This window comes from Felis catus, chromosome A2, assembly GCF_018350175.1.
Source record: "Felis catus isolate Fca126 chromosome A2, F.catus_Fca126_mat1.0, whole genome shotgun sequence".
NCBI lineage: Eukaryota > Metazoa > Chordata > Mammalia > Carnivora > Felidae > Felis > Felis catus.
The window spans coordinates 25,751,773-25,771,624 of NC_058369.1; the positions used below are offsets into that span (position 1 = coordinate 25,751,773).

Here is a 19,852-nt window from a genome sequence, read left to right on the forward strand (position 1 = left end):
ACAGAGAAGAAATCTGTTGAGACAAATACTGTCTGCATATCTAATCCATCCAGATCAAGAATTAATCTTTCCAACAGCACCTGGGTGGCTCAGTCGGTTAAGTGTCCCAACTCTTGATTTCCGGCTCAGGTCACAATCTCATGATTGTGAGATCGAATCCTGCATCTGCTGGTGCTGTCTGCTGTCTCCCTCTCTCTCTGCCCCTCCCCGGCTCTCTCTCTCTCTTTCTCTCTCTCTCTCTCAAAAATAAACATTAAGAAAAAAAAAGAATTAATCTTTCCCTTGGATTCATCCTTATTTGAAACTCCCTCTACTAATACTGAATTTTCATTCTGGACATATTTAAAATGTAGTGATTATAGTCCTTGGGTACCCATCATAGCTTAAGCCTCAGAAACACCTGCATCCAGATGATATTAATGGTAATCAACACAGAGAAAAAAAATCTGACAAATATTTATGAGAGAGAAGGCACACTTTATTTTTTTATTTATTTATTTTTTTAAAGAGATGGAAATTTTTTTTTTTAATTATTTTTTTTTCAACGTTTATTTATTTTTGGGACAGAGAGAGACAGAGCATGAACGGGGGAGGGGCAGAGAGAGAGGGAGACACAGAATCGGAAACAGGCTCCAGGCTCTGAGCCATCAGAGCCTGATGCGGGGCTCGAACTCACGGACCGCGAGATCGTGACCTGGCTGAAGTCGGACGCTCAACCGACTGCTCCACCCAGGCGCCCCGAGAAGGCACACTTTAAATTTAGGCTCCTAAAGTCACTCAAATGGAACAAAAGAAACTGAAACCTAAAAACAAACTAAACAAAAAATTTTCTTCTAAAGTCACAGGATCTAAGGTATGTGTGGCTGTTAACTAACTTGGATTTAAATTTTATTATTATTAAATATAATTTATTGTCAAATTGGTTTCCATACAACACCCAGTGCTCATCCCAACAGGTGCCCTCCTCAATGCCCATCACCCACTTCCCCTCTCCCCCAGCCCTGACCAACCCTCAGTTTGTTCTAAGTATTTAAGAGTCTCTTATGGTTTGCCTCCCTCCCTCCCTCTCTGTAACTTTTTTTTTCCCCTTCCCCTCACTCATGGTCTTTTGTTAAGTTTCTCAGGATCCACCTATGAGTGAAAACATACAGTATCTGTATAGACAGATAATATAGACAGAATTAATTAATTAGGCTAATTAATTAATAAGGCTAATTAATTAACCTAAGGCTATTAATTAACTAATTAATTAATAAGGCTCTGCCAGCCTTATTTCACTTAGCATAATACCCTCCAGTTCCATCCACATTGCTACAAATGGCCAGATTTCATTCTTTCTCATTGCCAAGTAGTATTTCATTGTATACATAAACTACATCTTCTTTAACTTGGATTTAAATTTTATAAATAAATAAATAAATAAATAAATCCAAGATGCTACTACCACTGAGCTTTTATATAAATTAATTTATTATAAATTAATATTATAAATTAATAACAAATTATAATATATATTTATATATTTATATAATCTATTTATATATTATATAAAATTATAAAAATATGTATAATATATATTATATACTTATATATTATATAAAATAAGAATATATATAATATATGTATTTTATATATAACATATATATGATGAATATATATAAATTAATAAATTAAAAATAAAAATAAATTATAAATAATTAATTTATTTATATAAATATAAATTATATTTAATATAATTAAGAATAAATAAATAAATAATAAATAAATAAATAAATGTATTACTATTGTCAAAAAATAAGGTATGTATGGATAGCAGCTGGAGGAAGTGGAGGAATGGCAAATCATTCCTTTGGGAATCCCAAAAGCACTCTTCCTTACCTATACACCCTTGATTCTGAATCTTGTTTCACTGTTTCTAAGTGTGCGCGATGGAAACAAAACTTAGATTATGATTCTTTCCTAAAGACTGTTCTACTGTGCCTGGATTTCCTTCCAAAACAATAAAAGCTATTTTGAGAAAAATTCAAATCCATTTCAAAGTTAGCACAGCAATCCCAACTTGCATTTCATAAACATATAAGTGAAACAAATTGTTTGGATAATCACAACTGAGAATAGAACTCTCAAATACATAAAAACTCACAGCCTATTGCTATCTAGATTAATATTCATCTCTTAGGATGACCAAGGTGTCTCCTTTTAAGACCTTTTGTCAATTTCACTTCTAAGTATCAACCGTACTTTAATGTTTTATTTATTTTTGAGACAGAGAGAGACAGAGCATGAACGGGGGAAGGTCAGAGAGAGGGAGACACAGAATCGGAAGCAGGCTCCAGGCTCTGAGCCATCAGCCCAGAGCCCGACACGGGGCTCGAACTCACGGACCGCGAGATCGTGACCTGAGCTGAAGTCTGACGTTTAACCGACTGAGCCACCCAGGCACCCCTCAACCGTACTTTAAATAAAACAAACCCTACTTCATTTGATGTGCAGCTTTTAAAAAAGGCATTACAAAACACCTGTAGGTCACTCAAGTGACTAAAATACTGAACAAATTCTGATTTACATTTGAGTTTAATTTCTAACAAGACAGGGATACATGGAGTGACTGACTAAAAGAAAAACTATAATAAAAACTAAAAATAAAAAAGGCTATCCAAATTATCTTCTTAGCCTTGAAACTCATGCAGAAAGGTGAAAAAGAGAGCCATGAAAACCAGCTATAATCTCAAAAGGAAGAGTGTGCAGTGTAATGCACCAGGACTCCAATAACAACAAGTCAGTTTATCCTGTAATGCAGCTTACCCTGAGACCTGGAAGTCCAATCCAACACTCACTACATTCAGAACTGCATGTGTAGACTTTGTAAGGAAAATGTTAACTGAAATGAGGAAAAATCCTATAAGACCCCTCTATCATTTATTTCATTAATGGACAAACATACTAAGAAATTCCAATAATTCCAAGTTAGAACAAAAGTCCTACTGGGATTTCTCAAAAGCATTTTCTTTTAACCAAGATACCATTTCTTTTTTATACAATTCATGAAGGCTGACTTGCAAATGTATAGGAAAGAACTCTGGAAACATTTACAAGGAAAGGAGAAAATGCTTTTACAAATTAAAATGTCAAATCTCCCAAATCAGATTAACTAAACTAAATTAAAAGGATATTAGAAGTAACCACTAAAGGAAAGGGAATAATGGAGTGCCTTTGCTTCATAGGGTTCTAACTGTGTGTGGTCTAAGATGTTGAATGTTCCGGTCACTACAAGTCTGAAAAGCTGTTTTGAAAGTGAAACAAAAGAGGCAACCTGAAAAATTTCAACAATTAGGACCACACAAAGGGAGAGTTTGAAAGAGACCAGAAAAACCAAATTTAATAATAATAGCAAACACTTATATAGTGTTTACTATACACCAGGCACTATTCCAAGTCTTTACATATATTAACTCACACAAACTATTACAAGTAATTGATGGCCATGCTTCATAACCAGATTCACTCTATTGTATTTTTTTTTAAGTCACTGCTTTTACAGTTCTTGGTAAGCTTTCAAATCCCAAACTGAATGTAAACTACTTACTATAAATCTCCAAACATACCAACGTTGCTGGTTTTCACTCTCTTCACTATTTCAACAGTTTATTGCTCCTTGATGTTTTACCTCATTACAACATAACAGTTATTTTATTTTTTATAATATTTTTTAAATTTTTTTAATGCTTATTTATTTTCGAGACAGGGAGAGACAGAGCATGAACGGGGGAGGGTCAGAGAGAGAGAGGAAGACACAGAATCCAAAACAGGCTCCAGGCTCTGAGCTGTCAGCACAGAGCCCGACGCAGGGCTCGAACTCACGGGCCGCGAGATCATGACCTGAGCTGAGGTCGGACGCCCAGCCGACTGAGCCACCCAGGTGCCCCCATAACAGTTATTTTAAAAATTGAACCAACTAAAATCAAAAAGGACATGGCTGGCATCGCAAAACTAAGAATCACAATCACTGACTTGCTAGGCTGAAACTGAGTTTGCATTCTAAAATTCTATTTCAATTCATTTTGATATATTAAGAGTATAATCAATATTCTTAGTATAAAATTCAACAAAAACACCACATGAAAAATAGTTACCTGAATTTGAATCTGGAAAAGACAAATAGCAAATATTGGTTTTCTGAAAAAGAAAACAAAAGCTATATATGTTGATACACATACACCAATAAAAACAAACAGAAACACCATAGTAGACTATACAGAGCAACATTGTTACTTACTTCCTTATCAGTAAGTTTGGAATGTTGAGGATAAATTACCTGGAAGAAAAAGAATTAAATTTTGTTAGACAAATATATTGAGTGTATATTATAAACATTAGCGGGTACTTCTATTACTAGTTGGCTATGGTCAAATAGTTTTAAGACATAGTTCACTAGGGGCACCTGGGTGGCTCAGTCGGTTAAGCGTCCAAACCTTGATTTTGGCTCAGGTCATGATCTCACACTTCATGAGATCAAGAATCTCACATCGGGCTCTGTGCTGAAAGTGCAAAGCCTGCCTGGGATTCTCTCTTGCCCTCTTTTTGCCCCTCTTCTGCTTGCTCTCTCTCTCTCTCTCTCAAAATAAATAAATAAACATTAAAGAAATAGTTCACAAACTCCAATAATGAAACATGAAAGAAGCTTGGGAGAATTGAGTAGGATTTACACTAAGGAAAAAAAAAAGTTCTGAGTCAAAGTTATCTCTAACAGATTGGTGAAGTCTTGGGTTATCAAGAATAATTTAGGGGCAACTGGATGGCTCAGTTGGTTAAGTGTCTGACATCAGCTCAGGTCATGATGTCACAGTTCATGAGTTCGAGCCCCATGTCGGGTTCTGTGCTGACAGCTCGGAGCCTGGAGCCTGCTTTGGATTCTGTGTCTCCCTCTCCCTCTGCCTCTCCCATACTCATGCTCTGTCTCTCTTGCTCTCAAAAATAAATAAACATTAAAAATTTTTTTTAAAAAAAAGAAGAATTTACCAACTGAATTACTAATAACTCAAAGCTTACTGAGTCTTTTCTTTGGAAGCCTAAAATCTAAAAAGAATTGGATCTATCAGCTGGTAACGACTTCAAGAAGTAATGATTTTCAATCAATTCCAAGAAGTACTGCAAATCACCAGATACCAAAGAAAAATGAAAGGAGAAAATAATTATCCATAGTTTAAGAAATCTCAAAGACCATCTCCCACCATAAAGTCTATCCTAATTTCCTTCAATCCCTTTAAATAATCATTGCATTTCTTAGGATAGGTCAGTTTAGTGTCTGCAGTGATCACAGCCACCTTCTGAGGGAAACTCCTGCCCTATAGCCGTTGCAAAGAAAGCAAGAATAAACCAAAACAGCTACTGTCAGAATAAGCACTAGTGAACACCAGATCCAAAAACAACTCTACAGGCCAATCAACTGCCTAGATGTGGCTGGGTGTGAAAATTCTGCCCAAAAGAATACCAGTGCTCAAGTGGGCCTATTCAGACTCTCTTGGGAATGTGAAGAAGAGATGAGATTAGGAGCAGCAGGTTAGCTAGTGGCTGATAACAAAAAGAAGAGAAAACAACAGAGTAAATTATGTTAATGTTGGGCTGCTAATGTGGGGATCCAAGACTTCCCACTTCTGGAAGAATTCATGAATTCTTCCATTCCCCAGCTGCCGCCCAAAAGCCTAAAAATCTTCCATTTTCAGGGGCGCCTGGGTGGTGCAGTCGGTTAAGCGGCCGACTTCAGCCAGGTCACAATCTCGCGGTCCGGGAGTTCGAGCCCCGCGTCAGGCTCTGGGCTGATGGCTCGGAGCCTGGAGTCTGTTTCCGATTCTGTGTCTCCCTCTCTCTCTGCCCCTCCCCCGTTCATGCTCTGTCTCTCTGTCCCCAAAAAAATAAAAACGTTGAAAAAAATTAAAAAAAAAAAAAATCTTCCATTTCCAGATAAAACATCCATTTCCAGATATCACATTATAAACCATATTAAAGTGGTTTCACATATTTACTTCACTGATTTAGTTCTCACAGTAACAGACAAGCCCAGTATCCCCACTGTAGATATAAGAAAACTAAGGTAAGAAAAAAGATGGGGAGAACCAGTATTTTATGAGTATCTTCCAGAGTTTTTAATTTTCACAACAATTCTGTCAATTCTGCCTATCTTTACAGAAGAAGAGACAAGTTCATAGCAGTTAAAATAACTCTTCTAAAATTTACTTGTTTACTAAGTGCCAGAGGTAGGGGCTGAATTTAGGCCTGTCTGATTCCAAAGTACACAAGCCACCATTCTTCACTCCATGCCTAGAAGCGATCGTTGTATGCAATCACAGCCCTCTTTCCCCCCTAGCAAGAATGTGGCATATAATCCTTCTCACTCCAGGGCTAAGGGAAGGGTCTAGAGAGCTGGTATACTACATGAAAATCATGCACCATTCCTGGATAGAGAATGATACTAAAGCCAATATTTCTCTCTACATACTCTGCTTTATATCCCATATTTTGACCAATCTGATTTAACCCCTGTCTCCATAATTCATGAAGGCAAGAATCTGGTCTGTTTTGTTCACAACTCTATCTTTACACCTAGAACAGTCTCTGCTGCATAGTAAACACTAAAAATATATTTCTTCAACCAGTGGATATACCTTCAAATTAGTTCCATCCAACAACCTAGTATTTAATTTGTACTTCTTTTTTATGCATACATAGATCTCCCTTGCTTAACCCTGAAACCATTTTGCTCGTTACTTTTAAAGCAGAAATGGCAAACTTATAACCAAGTTAGCCCTATTTTATGAAAATCTCATTACATATAAATTATACCAGAGTTATCATACTGGTAAATTTAGTGGTCCATAATAGCTTTATCTTAGATTTTAAACTCAGTTTTATGTGAGTGCCCTTCAGATTTTTATTTCCTGCAATTAAAATATAAACGCAAAAGCAAATATACATAGTGGTTTCTTAGGACTTTGGTTTCCTATGGTTTAAAACACCATCATGGGGCGCCTGGGTGGCGCAGTCGGTTAAACGTCCGACTTCAGCCAGGTCACGATCTCGCGGTCCGGGAGTTCGAGCCCCGCGTCAGGCTCTGGGCTGATGGCTCAGAGCCTGGAGCCTGTTTCCGATTCTGTGTCTCCCTCTCTCTCTGCCCCTCCCCCGTTCATGCTCTGTCTCTCTCTGTCCCAAAAATAAATAAACGTTAAAAAAAAAAATTTTAAGAAATTATCTAGTCTAGCTCCTATTCTAAAAAAAAAAAATAAAACACCATCATGACAATATAGAAAAAAATGTTGGTATGTTTTACCCATATGTATGAGCACCTTAAATATACATGTGTGTATATATATCTCTGTGTGTGTATGTGTATTTCAGGGGCTTATGTATGCTATATATATATTTAAGTAAACTAAAAAGATGTAAGAACTACATAACCTATCAAGTGTACCTTTTAGAAACTCTGTACTAGTCAAATATTCTAGAATTTCATTTTAATGTATTCTGTTACGACTACCCAGTGTTATATCATATTGGAATAGATATGATATTCAAAAAAAATAATTCATGTTTATATGCTGTAGGTATCCAATGTCTACTATGTACTTAAGATCAAAATATAGAAAAAAAATTTAATTTTAAAACCTCAATTAAATTCCATAAAAATCAAGAAAAGTAACCATTGCCAACTATCTCAAACTGCACTAATTGCCACAGTTACTAGATTATCCTTGTACATACTTTATCTTGTTAAAAAAAAAAAAAAAAGTATAAATATAAGCTTGGGCAATCACTGTTAGTCAGCTCCTGATAACTATACAGGCATTAATCAACTGTGGATTGGCCCCAGTACCTGGCGACGCCTCTCTCTTGAAGTTTCCTCTCTCCACAGCTCAAGTCCAGGCATCTCTGTCCCCCAGACCACTGGCATTCCTGGGAGGCATCAAAGGGGGACAGAGAGCATCAGCTAATGTCACCCTGGTTCTGTTACCTATGTTAAGATCTTCCATGTTATAAGAAATAAGGGAGAGGTGGCCAGGTAATAAGCCAAGAAAAACATAAATTTTATTTGATATAATTACTAAGGCCTAAAAATGATGGTATAGCATAAATATTTCATATCATGATGTAATAGGAAAAATGCACCCCAGAAAAAATATTAATATATATACTGGAAAATAGTATTACAAAATGTTTTAAATCAGGTTATTCTCTTCAAAGGTATATCTATCTGCCACTTGCCCCTGCACACCCTAATGGGGATGACATTCCCATATCAGTGGGGGAGTAATTATGGTCCCAGGAGAAAGAAAATTAGGAACACCAGTTAACTTATTGCTAGTAACACTTGGACATGGGAAAAATTCATGCCTGCCATGAATCTCAGTGATCTGTGAACAGGCGTCTGCCTGTTGCCATGTCACTCAGTATCTATCTCCATTTCATAATCCTACCTAGCATCTCAGGCCTGGTAGAGATTACATCCTAGGCCATCCCAGGCCTGCCTTGACCTCCTACATAAACATTAATTCACATACAAACATCACCAAAACCTTAAAAAGAAGATCAATTCTAGGGGTGCCTGGGTGCCTCAGTCGGTTGAGCATCCGACTTCGGCTCAGGTCATGATCTCACAGTCTGTGAGTTCGAGCCCCGCGTCGGGCTCTGTGCTGACAGCTCGGAGCCTGGAGCCTGCTTCTGATCCTGTGTCTCCCTCTCTCTCTGCCCCGCTGCCACTCATGCTCTGTCTCTCTCACTCTCAAAAATGAATAAATGTTAAAAAAAAAAAATTAAAAAAAAAAAAAAAAAGAGGATCAATTCTAAACTCAGTAAGAATTATGTCTTCAGGGGCACCTGGGTGGCTCAGTTGGTTGAGTGTCCGACTTTGGCTCAGGTCATGACCTCACGGTTTGTGGGTTCAAGCCCCGCATTGGGTTCTGTGCTGACAGCTCAGAGCCTGGAGCCTGCTTCAGATTCTGTGTCTCCCTCTCTCTCTGCCCCTCCCCTGCTCATGCTCTTTGTCTCTCTGTCAAAAATAAATAAACATTAAAAAAAAAAAAAAAGTTATGTCTTCAGAGGCACCTGCTGGCTCGGATGGTGGAGCATGTAACTCTTGATCTCGGGGTTGTAAGTATGAGCCCCGCGTTGGGTGCAGAGATTATGTAAAATAAAATCTTTAAAAAAAATTATGTCTTCAATATTAGACAATAACATTTATTCAAAACCGAAATGGAAACTGCTTACAGGCAAAAAACAAGTCTACCTTTTTCATGTAATTTTTAAAAACTGGCTGGAAAATAGTTTAAGATCTATTAAGTACTATATAATGTCTCCTTTAAAAAGGCCTTTTAATGTGAAAAAATAAAGCAATGACACCTCAGTAGCAGTGAGTACACCTAACACCGAGATGTTGATTGTTAAATACTATTCTGCAATAAAAAAGAATCAGGGCTTCTTAGGGAGGTAGCTGATTACAGGGCTAGCACAGGAAAAACGCAAGATGAGCATGGGGCATCTTGTGATGCCAGAAAGGAAGTGCTCAAAAGAAGGGTGGGGGTGGGGGGGGGCATGTCTAAAAGACATAGGAGCCAACCTAAAAAGGCACCAATGCTCAAATTTGTAATGATTTGGTTAATAAAGTAAATAATGATAGTACTAGATTATAACCCAAATCATAAGTATCCTTGAGTTCCCATTGATATAGGTAGGTGGATGGATGAGCAAGAAGGGACAACTTTTCCTTATAAAAGAATTCTAACTAATAAATACAGAAGGAGTGAGGAAAATGAAAAATCACTATTAGAACACCAGAATAATTGCTGCAGGTAAGATACACTTATGGATGCTAAATTAGCAAGCAAAGTATGGAAAACAAGATACTGCACAGTCTCAGTCTCTAACAAAATAAACACTTACTTATTAATTACAAAGAGAAAAATAGTAACTTTATAGTGGATTAGCCTAGGAGACATCATCTTAACCAAGTGATCAAGGTTTAAATCACCAATAATGCGACATTTTAATTTTAACATCCTGTACTCCCTAATACGATGTACTGAGAAGGATGCGTCATATCTGGGGTATTCTTCCCAGTAATTCATAACCTCAGACTAATTATGATAACACACCAGAAAAAAACAAAATTGAAAGGCATACTACAAAATATATGAACAGTATTCTTCCAAAGTATCAAGGACATGAAATACAAGAAAAGATTGAGGAACTTCCACAGATTGAAGAGGACTATGGAGATATGATATCTACATGCAACGTAGAAACTGGATTGGATCTTGAAACAGAAAAAGCACATTAGTAGAAAAACTGGTGAATCCCAATAAACTCTGTGGTCTAGTAAATAGTATCATACCAGTATCTATTCTTGTTTTGGATTATTGTACTGTGTTTATGTAAAATGTTAACTTTTGACAAAGCTAAATGAACGACTTTTGTAACTATGTAAGCCAAAAAATGTATCAAAATAAGGTTAAAAAAGTAACATCTCTACTTCATATCATATATAAAAAGTAACCCAAAGTGGACTAAAGACCTAAGTGTAAAAGTTAAAACTACAAGTCTTTTTTTTTTTTAATGTTTACTTATTTTGAAAGTTCACAGGAGTGGGGGAGTGGCACAGAGGAGGAGAGAATCCAAAGCAGGCTCTACACCTTCAGCTCGACGACATGGGGCTTGATCTAACAAACCATGAGATTATGACCTGAGCTGAAACCAAGAGTCAGATGCTTAACCGACTGAGCCACCCAAGCACCCAAAAACTACAAAAGTCTTAGAAGAACACACAGGAATAAATCTTTATGACTGTGCATTAGCCAATGGTTTCTCAGATATAACAAAAGCATAAGCAACCAAAGAAACATAAAGTGGACTTCATCAAAATTTAAAACTTTTGTGCTTCAGGGCACCTGGGTGGCTCAGTCAGTTAAGCATCCAACACTTGATTTTGGCTCAGGTCACAATTTCACAGTTATGAGACTGAGCCCTATAATGGGCTCCGTGCTGGGCGTGGAGCCTGCTTAAGATTCTTTCTTTCAATCTCTCCCTCTGCCCCTCCCCCTCTCACATGCATGTGCTCTCTCTAAATGAATGAATGAATGAATAAAAATAGAGAACTAAAACATAAAAAACAAAACAAAAACTAAAAAACTTTTGTGCTTCAAAGAACACTACCAAGAAAGTGAAGACAACCCACAAAATGGAAGGAACTACTTGCAAACATGTATCTGATAAGGCTCTAATATACAGACTATATAAAGAATTCTTACAATTCAACAAAAAAGTCAAATAACCCAATTTTTTAAATGGATAAAGGATCTAATTAGATATTTCTCCAAAAAGATACACAAATGGCCAATAAGCACATAAAAGGCCACTCGACACCGTTAGTCATCAGGGAAATGCAAATAAAATTAAAATAAGATACCACCTCAAATCCACTAGGATGGCTGTAATCACAGACAGACAGTAACAAGTGCTTACAAGATATGGAGAAATTAGAACCCTCACACATTACTAATGGAAATGTGAAAATACAGTCACCCTGGAAAACAGCTTAGTAGTTTCTCAAAAAAGTAAACATAGAGAGTTACTTTATGACACAGCAATTTCACTTCACTCCAAGACAAGTGAAAGCATATGTTCATACAAAAACTTACAAGTGAATATTCATAGCAACATTATTTATAATAGCCAAAACTAGAAAAAAAATCCAAATTTCCATTGAATGATGAATGGATAAACTAAATGTTATATTTCCATATACTGATATAAAATTCAAAAAATGATAGAAAATTCAGCCATAAAAGGAATGAAATACTGATATAAACTACAACATGGATGAACCTTGAAAAAATTATACTAAGTGAAAGAAGCCAGACAAAAAAATGCCATAGGTTGTGATTCCATGCATATGAAATGTATAGAATAGGAGAATCCAGAGAGACAGAAAGTAGATTAGTGGTTGCCAGGGTCTGGGGTGGGGGTGGGGGCGGGAGTGGCAATAGATCATGACTGAAAGAGGAAGGACATAAGGGAAATTTCTGGGGCAGTGATAATATTTCTATTTCTTGATCTCTATGGTAGTGAATGGTATGCTCACTTAATGTAAATTCACAGAACTTAGGATTTATATGCTTTCCTACATGTATGTTATACTGCAATAAAAAATGTTTACTTATTTTAAAAAGTAGAAAAAATGGCCTGACATCACAGTATCAGAACAGGATGGACCTAAGTCTAAGATTCCAGCTCATTCAAGACCTAAACTATGCTACTGGAAATGTGATCAGTTTGCCCATGGAATAGACAGTGAAGCATTTCTCTCTAATAAGAGTAAAGTTAGATACAATTGTTCATGTTTCACATCATTCATCACCAAGTACTTGTGAATGGACTAGATGGCATGGGAACATCCCAGATAATCTCCATATTGAAATTATACAATTTCATAACAGAACCAGAGCTTAGTAACACTGAAGAAGCCTCTGTAAAATCTGGGAGCCTAAGCTCAGGAGGCCACTAAAGCTTTAACTCTCAAACCAGAGACCTACTTCAAGCTACTATGAAGTGCTACAAGTTCACAAGGAAATGTACAGGCCATTATTGGTACCTGAAAACCATCCTAGTATAACCCTCACTGTTTAATGGCCTACTATCCATGATACACTGTAAGCTAGTTGAGGGAGGGTTGATCAAGGTTTTATCTCCAGAACACAATGGTGTCTGGATGTGGTAGTTGCCCAATATCTGATGAATAGACAGTTCAATGAGACGGTCTAGCAACATGCAATTAAACGTAACACCCATTTTTATTAAAACAGTAAACTTGCTGAGGATCAAATACTGAGGTTATGGAACACCCAGTTTAAGAGGGAAAGAAAGGAAACAACCCTTCACACAACTGCCTTTCACTCTTCTCACAAAAATAAACAAGAAACTTTGCTAGGATAAAGTAAACTATGGTGACTACTTCTGGCTCCACCTTGCTAAGGCATAAAGGGGAATAACTCAAAAAAGCAGAAGTGAAAAAGAAAGGGGAGTCAATTCTTTCACTGCTTTTAAAAAAAATGACATAGAAGTTCGCCTTCACTCCAGAGCAGAGCTTTATCTTCAATGTGTTTTTTTAAAAATTTGGTGCAGGGTGCACCTGGGTGGCTCAGTCGGCTGAGCGTCCAATTTCAGCTCAGGTCATGATCTCACGGTTTGTGAGTTCGAGAGTTCGAGCCTCACATCAGGTTTGCTGCTATCAGTGCAGAGCCCACTTCAGATCTTTTGTCCCCCTCTCTCTGACCCACCCCTATTTGCACTCTCTCAAAAGTAAATAAACATTTTTTTTAATCTTTAAAAAAAGATTGGGGTTCCTGGGTGGCTCAGTCAGTTGAGCAATTAACTCTTGATTTCAGTTCAGGTCATGATCTCACAGTTCATGAACTGAAGCCGCACATTGGGCTCTGGACTGATGGTGCAGAGCCTGCTTGGGATTCTGTCTCTCCTCTCTGCCCCTTCCCAGCTTGTGCTCCCATGCATGCATGCACTCTCTCTCTCTCTCTCTCTCTCAAAATAATAAACTTAATTTACAAAATTAAAAAAAAAAAAAAAAGAGTTGCATGCTCTTTAACTAAGCCAGCCTGGTGCCCCCCTACAAAGTGCTTTAAATACTTGTGATACACATCCAAAACCATGAGGTTTTCTTTTTTAAATCAATTTAAGGCAAAATAAGAGGTGTGAGAGAACAGCTAAAAACAGTCCTACACTGATTATTGAATATGCAAGGACACTAACTATAAAAAGGGATCAACATTTGGGCATGCGTTAAATGACAGGCATTAATTCTTTCATGCATTATCTCTCTTCGTATTTCCAACAACACTCTTGGATATTATTTTTCCACTTAAATTGAAGAAACTGGCCAAAAATCAGACAACTAGCAGATGTTCAAAACCCCAAAGCTTGTGCTCTTTTCACTAGTTTAAAATTGTCCAGAGAGTTCATAAGTAAAGCCTTCAAGGGGGGAAAACCACCAAGGATGCCTCAATTCTTATAAAATCAGAAACTAGAGAGCTTGAGGAAGTGACTTCAAATAATAGAAATGCAACTTCCTAGGACATTCTAGAAGTTCACATGAGTTAAAGGCTCTCAAAAATGCAAAACATCTCTAAGATGTATGTACAGGCAATACGTAGCTTTCTACAGTGTGAAGAAAAAAGAAACTACTAAATATCCAAATTAAGGAAAATGGTTAAATAAATTATGGTTCATAAAATTGTATTTATGAAGAGTCTTTAATGATCTGGCAAATCGTTTATGAGAATGTTTATCAATAAAAGCAGACTCTTGCAGTAGACCTGTTGGGGGGACTGCTGTCCAGCCCATGCTTTGGAAATTGTCCCCTCCTCCTTTTACAAGGGTGAGCCTAAGTGGTCACTACTGTTACAGAAACCCTGTCTCCTCACACAGCTGACTGAACAAAAGGGAGCATCTGACCCATGCTGAGCCAATCAGATACTCCGTATTTGTATTAAGCTTCAGTCTGGTTCCAGAATACAAAAGTAGAGTTTGGCCAAAATCAGAACTACAATAGTCCAAAGTCAAGAGAAATGGGGGAGCAGAAACTGAGACCCTTGCAGGGGAAACCAGCCTCAGCACGGAAAATGGAACAGAATTGCAAAGAGAAGCAGAGACAAAAGACCACACAGCTCCCAAGAAACAAAGACAAAAAAGCCTAGGGCTTTCCAGATCCCAGGAGGTTCGTTCCCCTTCCAGCAACTGGGTTCCAAGACACTCCTTACAATCATTTTTCTTAAACTTTTTTGAGAGAGTTTCTGTTCCTAACAAATTAATTCTTGACAGATATGAAATTATGTAAAGAAGAAAAAGCATTAACAAAAATGTCAAATATTAATAGCACTTGTTTCTCAATATAATTATGAGTGATGCTTCTAGTGTTCATAATTTTCTTTCTTGCCAAGTTTTCAACAATGAGCATATTATTACTCAATCAGGGAAAAATTCTGAATAAATGAGGCAATTCTGGATTCAGATAATTAAGGCTTTACTACATAATCAGGTAATTTCAGAGCTAGAAGTGATATAAAGTATATAAAATCCAGAGGATTTCAAACCTTGTTCCAGAGGACACTGGGATTCTGTGGTGATGTTTCAGGGCCACTTCAAAGGAAAAGGAAGAAGCTGAGCATACCTCCTATAGTCAACACATTTTACAGTCTCTTTCCAACTTAAAAGATACCCTTCCCTGTTCCCTTTACTTGAGAATAGGACCAAACAGACATTTTACGCAACATGGACCACTCCCCTAACCACACAGGTCTTCAGCTCATTGTTTGCCCCAAACCAGGCCTGAGTACATTCCTCTGGTGTGTCTCATTAAAGTGGCTGAAAAGCACAACTTGTCCACCATAAAGATTATAGAAGCAGAGGATAGAAGTTGCAGGGAGCATTATCCCAAATATGGGAATTTATGAACAAATCCCATAAAACAAGAGCATAAGTCAGAGGCTTCCCAGTTCCAGGCTCAGCCATTTCATGAAGCCCCACTAGGTTTGTACCTTGGAGACGTTGGAAAATCTGTTGCCTTACAGCAAGTTCCTTTTCTGCTTGAGCTATAGCTTAGTTTCTGCTGTCTGCAACCAAATATACACAACATAGGCCCCATCTCAACCAAGTCAGCCACTGAGGTCCTATATTAGATTTTTATTTATACAGGGAAAAAAGTTTCCCTGCTTTAAAATAAAAGTACTGATTCTACTTCCTCAACTTCATATTACTACTGAGAAAATTAATGTTCAAAGGCCTCATGTTTACAATCAAGTTAAGGATTCTCTTCATTGAAAATTAAAAAGGTCGGGGGGGATACTTGGGTGGCTCAGTCAGTTAAGCATCAGACTCTTGCTTTCTGCTGAGGTCATGATCTCACAGTATGTGAGATCAAGCCCTGTGTCAGGTTCTGCATGGTTGGCATGGAGCCTGTTTGGGATTCTCTCTCTCTCTCCCTCCCTCTCCCCCACTCTCTCTCTGAAAATAAATATAAAAAAAAAAAAAAAAAAAAAAAGGATTTCAATACTTCCCAAATACACACTGACATAGGTCTGAGTCATAGGTACTGTTCCAAATGTTTCACCAACATTATCTAATTATCACAGCAATGCCGTGATGCAGATTGTTAACAGAGAAGTGTAAGGCAAGCTAATATGCCCCAAATCGCAGACTCAAACCTAGGCAGTCCAGCTCTGGAGTCTGAGTCCTTGATTGATGTCCTATATATGTTGTCTCTTTGTTAAGGATTTAAGCTTAACTAAGTGGCACTGTTTCTGCATTTGTAAATGGTACTTTCTGTCATGGCACAACAGATTCTTACATCTCTTTCAACTGTACAGTTCAAAGATGGTGATGTCACAGGTGGCTTCTAGGACTAAGTTTTTACCTATTCTTTAATTTTTACCTACTCTTTAATTGATTTCCCTTTTGAGTCTTCATGGTTGTGCATCATAGGAATTAGGGCTGGAGCTACTATATTCACTTCTCCAACATGATTCTACATTCACTTTCTTGTCCTATTTTTGGCCTGGATATGGTCATAATACACAAGTGAACTACATTTCTCAACTATTTCATTATATTCATCACTAATTTGTGTTCCTTTTTCTTCTTTTAAAAGTGGCAAGGTGCAATATTCTACATTTCTTAGGAAAACAAAACAAAATTAAGTTGTGTTGCAATTCATTTAATGTATTTATCTTTCTTTGGATCCTTTATTAGAGAATCTTCCCCACCCTCATCCTATGCCTTCTAAAATCAGTGATTCTTGGGGCACCTGGATGGCTCAGTCAGTTAAGCGTCCAATTTTGGCTCTCATCATGATCTTGTGGTTCGTGAGTTTGAGCTCTGCGTCAGGCTCTGTGCCGACAACTCAAGAGCCTGGAGCCTGTTTCGGATTGTGTGTGTCTCTCTGTCCCTCCCACTCCCCCACTCGCACTGTCTCTCTCTCTCTCTGTCAAAAATAAATAAACATTAAAAACGTTTTTTTATAAAATGAGTGATTCTTAATCTGGGGACAATGAAATAGAAGATCTACAGATGACCCCCAGATAGTCCACAGAAGCATATGCCTAATTTTGTATCAGTAAGCATTTTTGTAATGGAGTTCATATTTTTTTTAATTTAAAAAAATTTTTTAATGTTCATTTATTTTTGATAGAGACAGAGCATGAATGAGGGAGGGTCAGAGAGAGAGCAGAATCTGAAGCAGGCTCCAGACTCCGAGCTGTCAGCACAGAGCCCGACACGGGGCTCAAACCCACAGACTGTGAGATCATGACCTGAGCTGAAGTCAGATGCTTAACCGACTGAGCCACCCAGGCGCCCCTGGAGTTCGTATTTTTTAAAAGGTCCAGGATGCAAAAAAAGAACCACTGACCTAAAGAAAACTCTGTTGAGTAGCATATCCCATTGGAAATGAAATTCAAAATAAGCCCTTTAATTCACATTTTTGTAGCACCTCAATTACGCTAAATGTTGCTTATTTGGTCAAAAAAAAATCCTTAAAAATAATGTCCCAAATGACGACAGTCCACAAGGATCTCATTTAGCTATTTTAAAATGCAATCAACTATAACAACCCATTCCTACACTTTCTGGTTAAATTGTATTTTGCTACACAAACAACTTCAGGTTAACATGTCAATGTAAACAATAGATGACTTCTAAATCTCTGAAGTCTTTGGAAACCGTTGTTTCTGTCATAGTAAGATACAGAATTGCTCATGTATCCGCTCATTCTATCAACAAGTATGTATGGAACACCACTATGTGCCAGGCATGGCATTTGGCCCTATCTCCTGCTGTGATTAATTCTTGGTTCCCCTCTAAATTGTAGTCTAAACCTACAAATACAGGTTGAAGCATTTGGTTCGTATCTGGATGCCCAGCAACCAGCATAATGCCTAGATCTTAGCGGAAACTTAATGTGTGTATTGAACTGTGTAATGATAAAACAGAGAAGATAGGTTGAATACAAAAGCAGTAGCTTTGCTTTAAGAAAAACCTCCCTGGCCAATTTTCATAGCCAACTCATGCCACTAAAGTCTGAATGAGATGTTTTCTTAAAATCTGCCATCGTCACCAAAACAAACAGACAAAAATTTTCTAAACATACCTCCTTCTGATAACGTTTTCCTTGTACACAAAGACAAGCAATGTCTTATGCTACAAAAGGGATCCTAAACAATGTCAAGAATAAATAACACTGGAAGGCCTTTCAATAAGGTGACATATAAATGGAAAACTTGACAGATTCACAAGCAAAGGATTTTCCCTATGTTCATCTTGATAGTAGCTTTCAAGCCAACTGTTTCAGAAGCAACATCAAGAAAGAACAGTCAAGGGGGAAAAAAACCACACAAATAATAGAAATGAGGAACAAAAGGGGGAAATGGAGAAAATCCTGCTGAAATAAGCATTTCGGCTCAAGTTGGGTGGTCTAAAGTAACTATAAGAGTTACTGGAAATGACCGAAACGTCTAGGAGTCTAAAAAAAGTTGGCTGTGTGAGGTTTGGCTACTATAGTTCACCCTATGTCAGGGGCATTGTTCGTTTCTTCAAAAAGTCGCCAACATCCTGCCTGCAGCCTTCTCGGGGTGCCGCTACCCATTTTAGTCACTCCTGTGACACCGGGTTAAAAACACAAACAAACAAAAACGAACCTCAGCAAGTATTTAGGAGGGGCCTAGAAAGAACTTTTCACCCCTAGCCGCAGCCCACGATCCTCCCACGGGAACTGCCAATGGACCGCAGCCCGGCCGACCAGCGGAGGGACGGCCAGCCACGCCCGGATGCGCGGCGGCCGGGGTCCAGACCCGTCGGCCCGTGGGCCACACGCCCTGCTGGAGCCGCCCGGGAGCGGGAACCCGAACGAGGCGCGGGGGCAAGGTGCAGCCGGGCCTCACCTCCACGGCTTGGCCCAGCTCCAGGTCGAAGCCCACCACACACACGCAGTGCAGCCAGGCCGAGAAGCCGTCCCAGCGCAGCAGGCCCCGGCCGCGGCCCTCATCTTCTTCATCGTCCTCCGGCGCGCCTCCCGTCGCCAACACGGCCGGCGCCCCGCGCTCCTCGGCCGCCTCCACGGCCTCGTCCAACGGCCCGCGGGAGCTGGGCCCCGAGGCTGCCAGGCCCCGCAGAGCCATCCGCCGCCCCCTTGCTGTTCGCGCCGCCTCCACTGCGGACCGCGCAGCAGAGCGCGCCCAGCCCCGCGCAGGCGCAGCCGCCGCTGCCGCAGCGGCGGAGGACGGGCTCGGCCGGGGCGGGGCCATGGCCCACGTGACCCTGGGAGCTGGGCTCGGAGCTGGTTCTCCCTTGCCACCGCGCAGACGTGGAGTCGTAGTGCTTAGCTGGAATTGTGAATACCGCCCTGGCATTCTTGCCTTAAAGCTCTTCAAGAGTAGTTTATGAATCCTGACACTCTTCTTCGCAGTTCAACGATCTGGGGAGGAATTATGCTTGGCATGACAAGGTTCATAACTATAAGGTATTATTAAAATTATTACACATAATGATTACGGTGGCTAACATTTACTGAACACTTACTCTGTGCCAGTTGATGTGCCAGCAAGTACTTTACAAACATTACTGCATTGAATCTTCACATCATGACTAGTAGGTAGACTTCATTATTTATTTCTTTTCACGAATAAGGAAATTGAGATTCTGAGAAGTTACATGACTAGACCAACAAGTATTACTACAACTCAAATGCCAGCTTTCAGTTCGTTCTCTGCTCTCTCGCCTCCTGATTAAAAGATCTGTTCCCTTC

General features: G+C 38.8%; 1 protein-coding gene across 3 annotated transcripts in view; it reads right to left on the reverse strand.

Moving 5' to 3' along the window:
- Positions 1 to 19,302, reverse strand: part of DENND6A (DENN domain containing 6A) — a 66,794-nt gene extending 47,492 nt beyond the window's left edge. Inside the window, exons 1-4 of one of the 3 annotated variants that reach the window (XM_019823348.3) lie at positions 18,990 to 19,128; positions 7,868 to 7,947; positions 4,277 to 4,315; positions 4,134 to 4,176 (exon numbers count right to left, since the gene is read on the reverse strand). In XM_019823348.3, the coding sequence (XP_019678907.1) occupies positions 4,134 to 4,176; positions 4,277 to 4,315; positions 7,868 to 7,945 (160 nt within the window). In that variant the 5' untranslated portion in view covers positions 7,946 to 7,947; positions 18,990 to 19,128. Of the gene's footprint in view, positions 1 to 4,133; positions 4,177 to 4,276; positions 4,316 to 7,867; positions 7,948 to 18,989 lie in introns of all 3 variants that reach the window. The other 2 variants (XM_011279762.4, XM_006928909.5) reach the window with 2 other exon arrangements.
- Between the last annotated feature and the right edge of the window lie 550 nt (positions 19,303 to 19,852).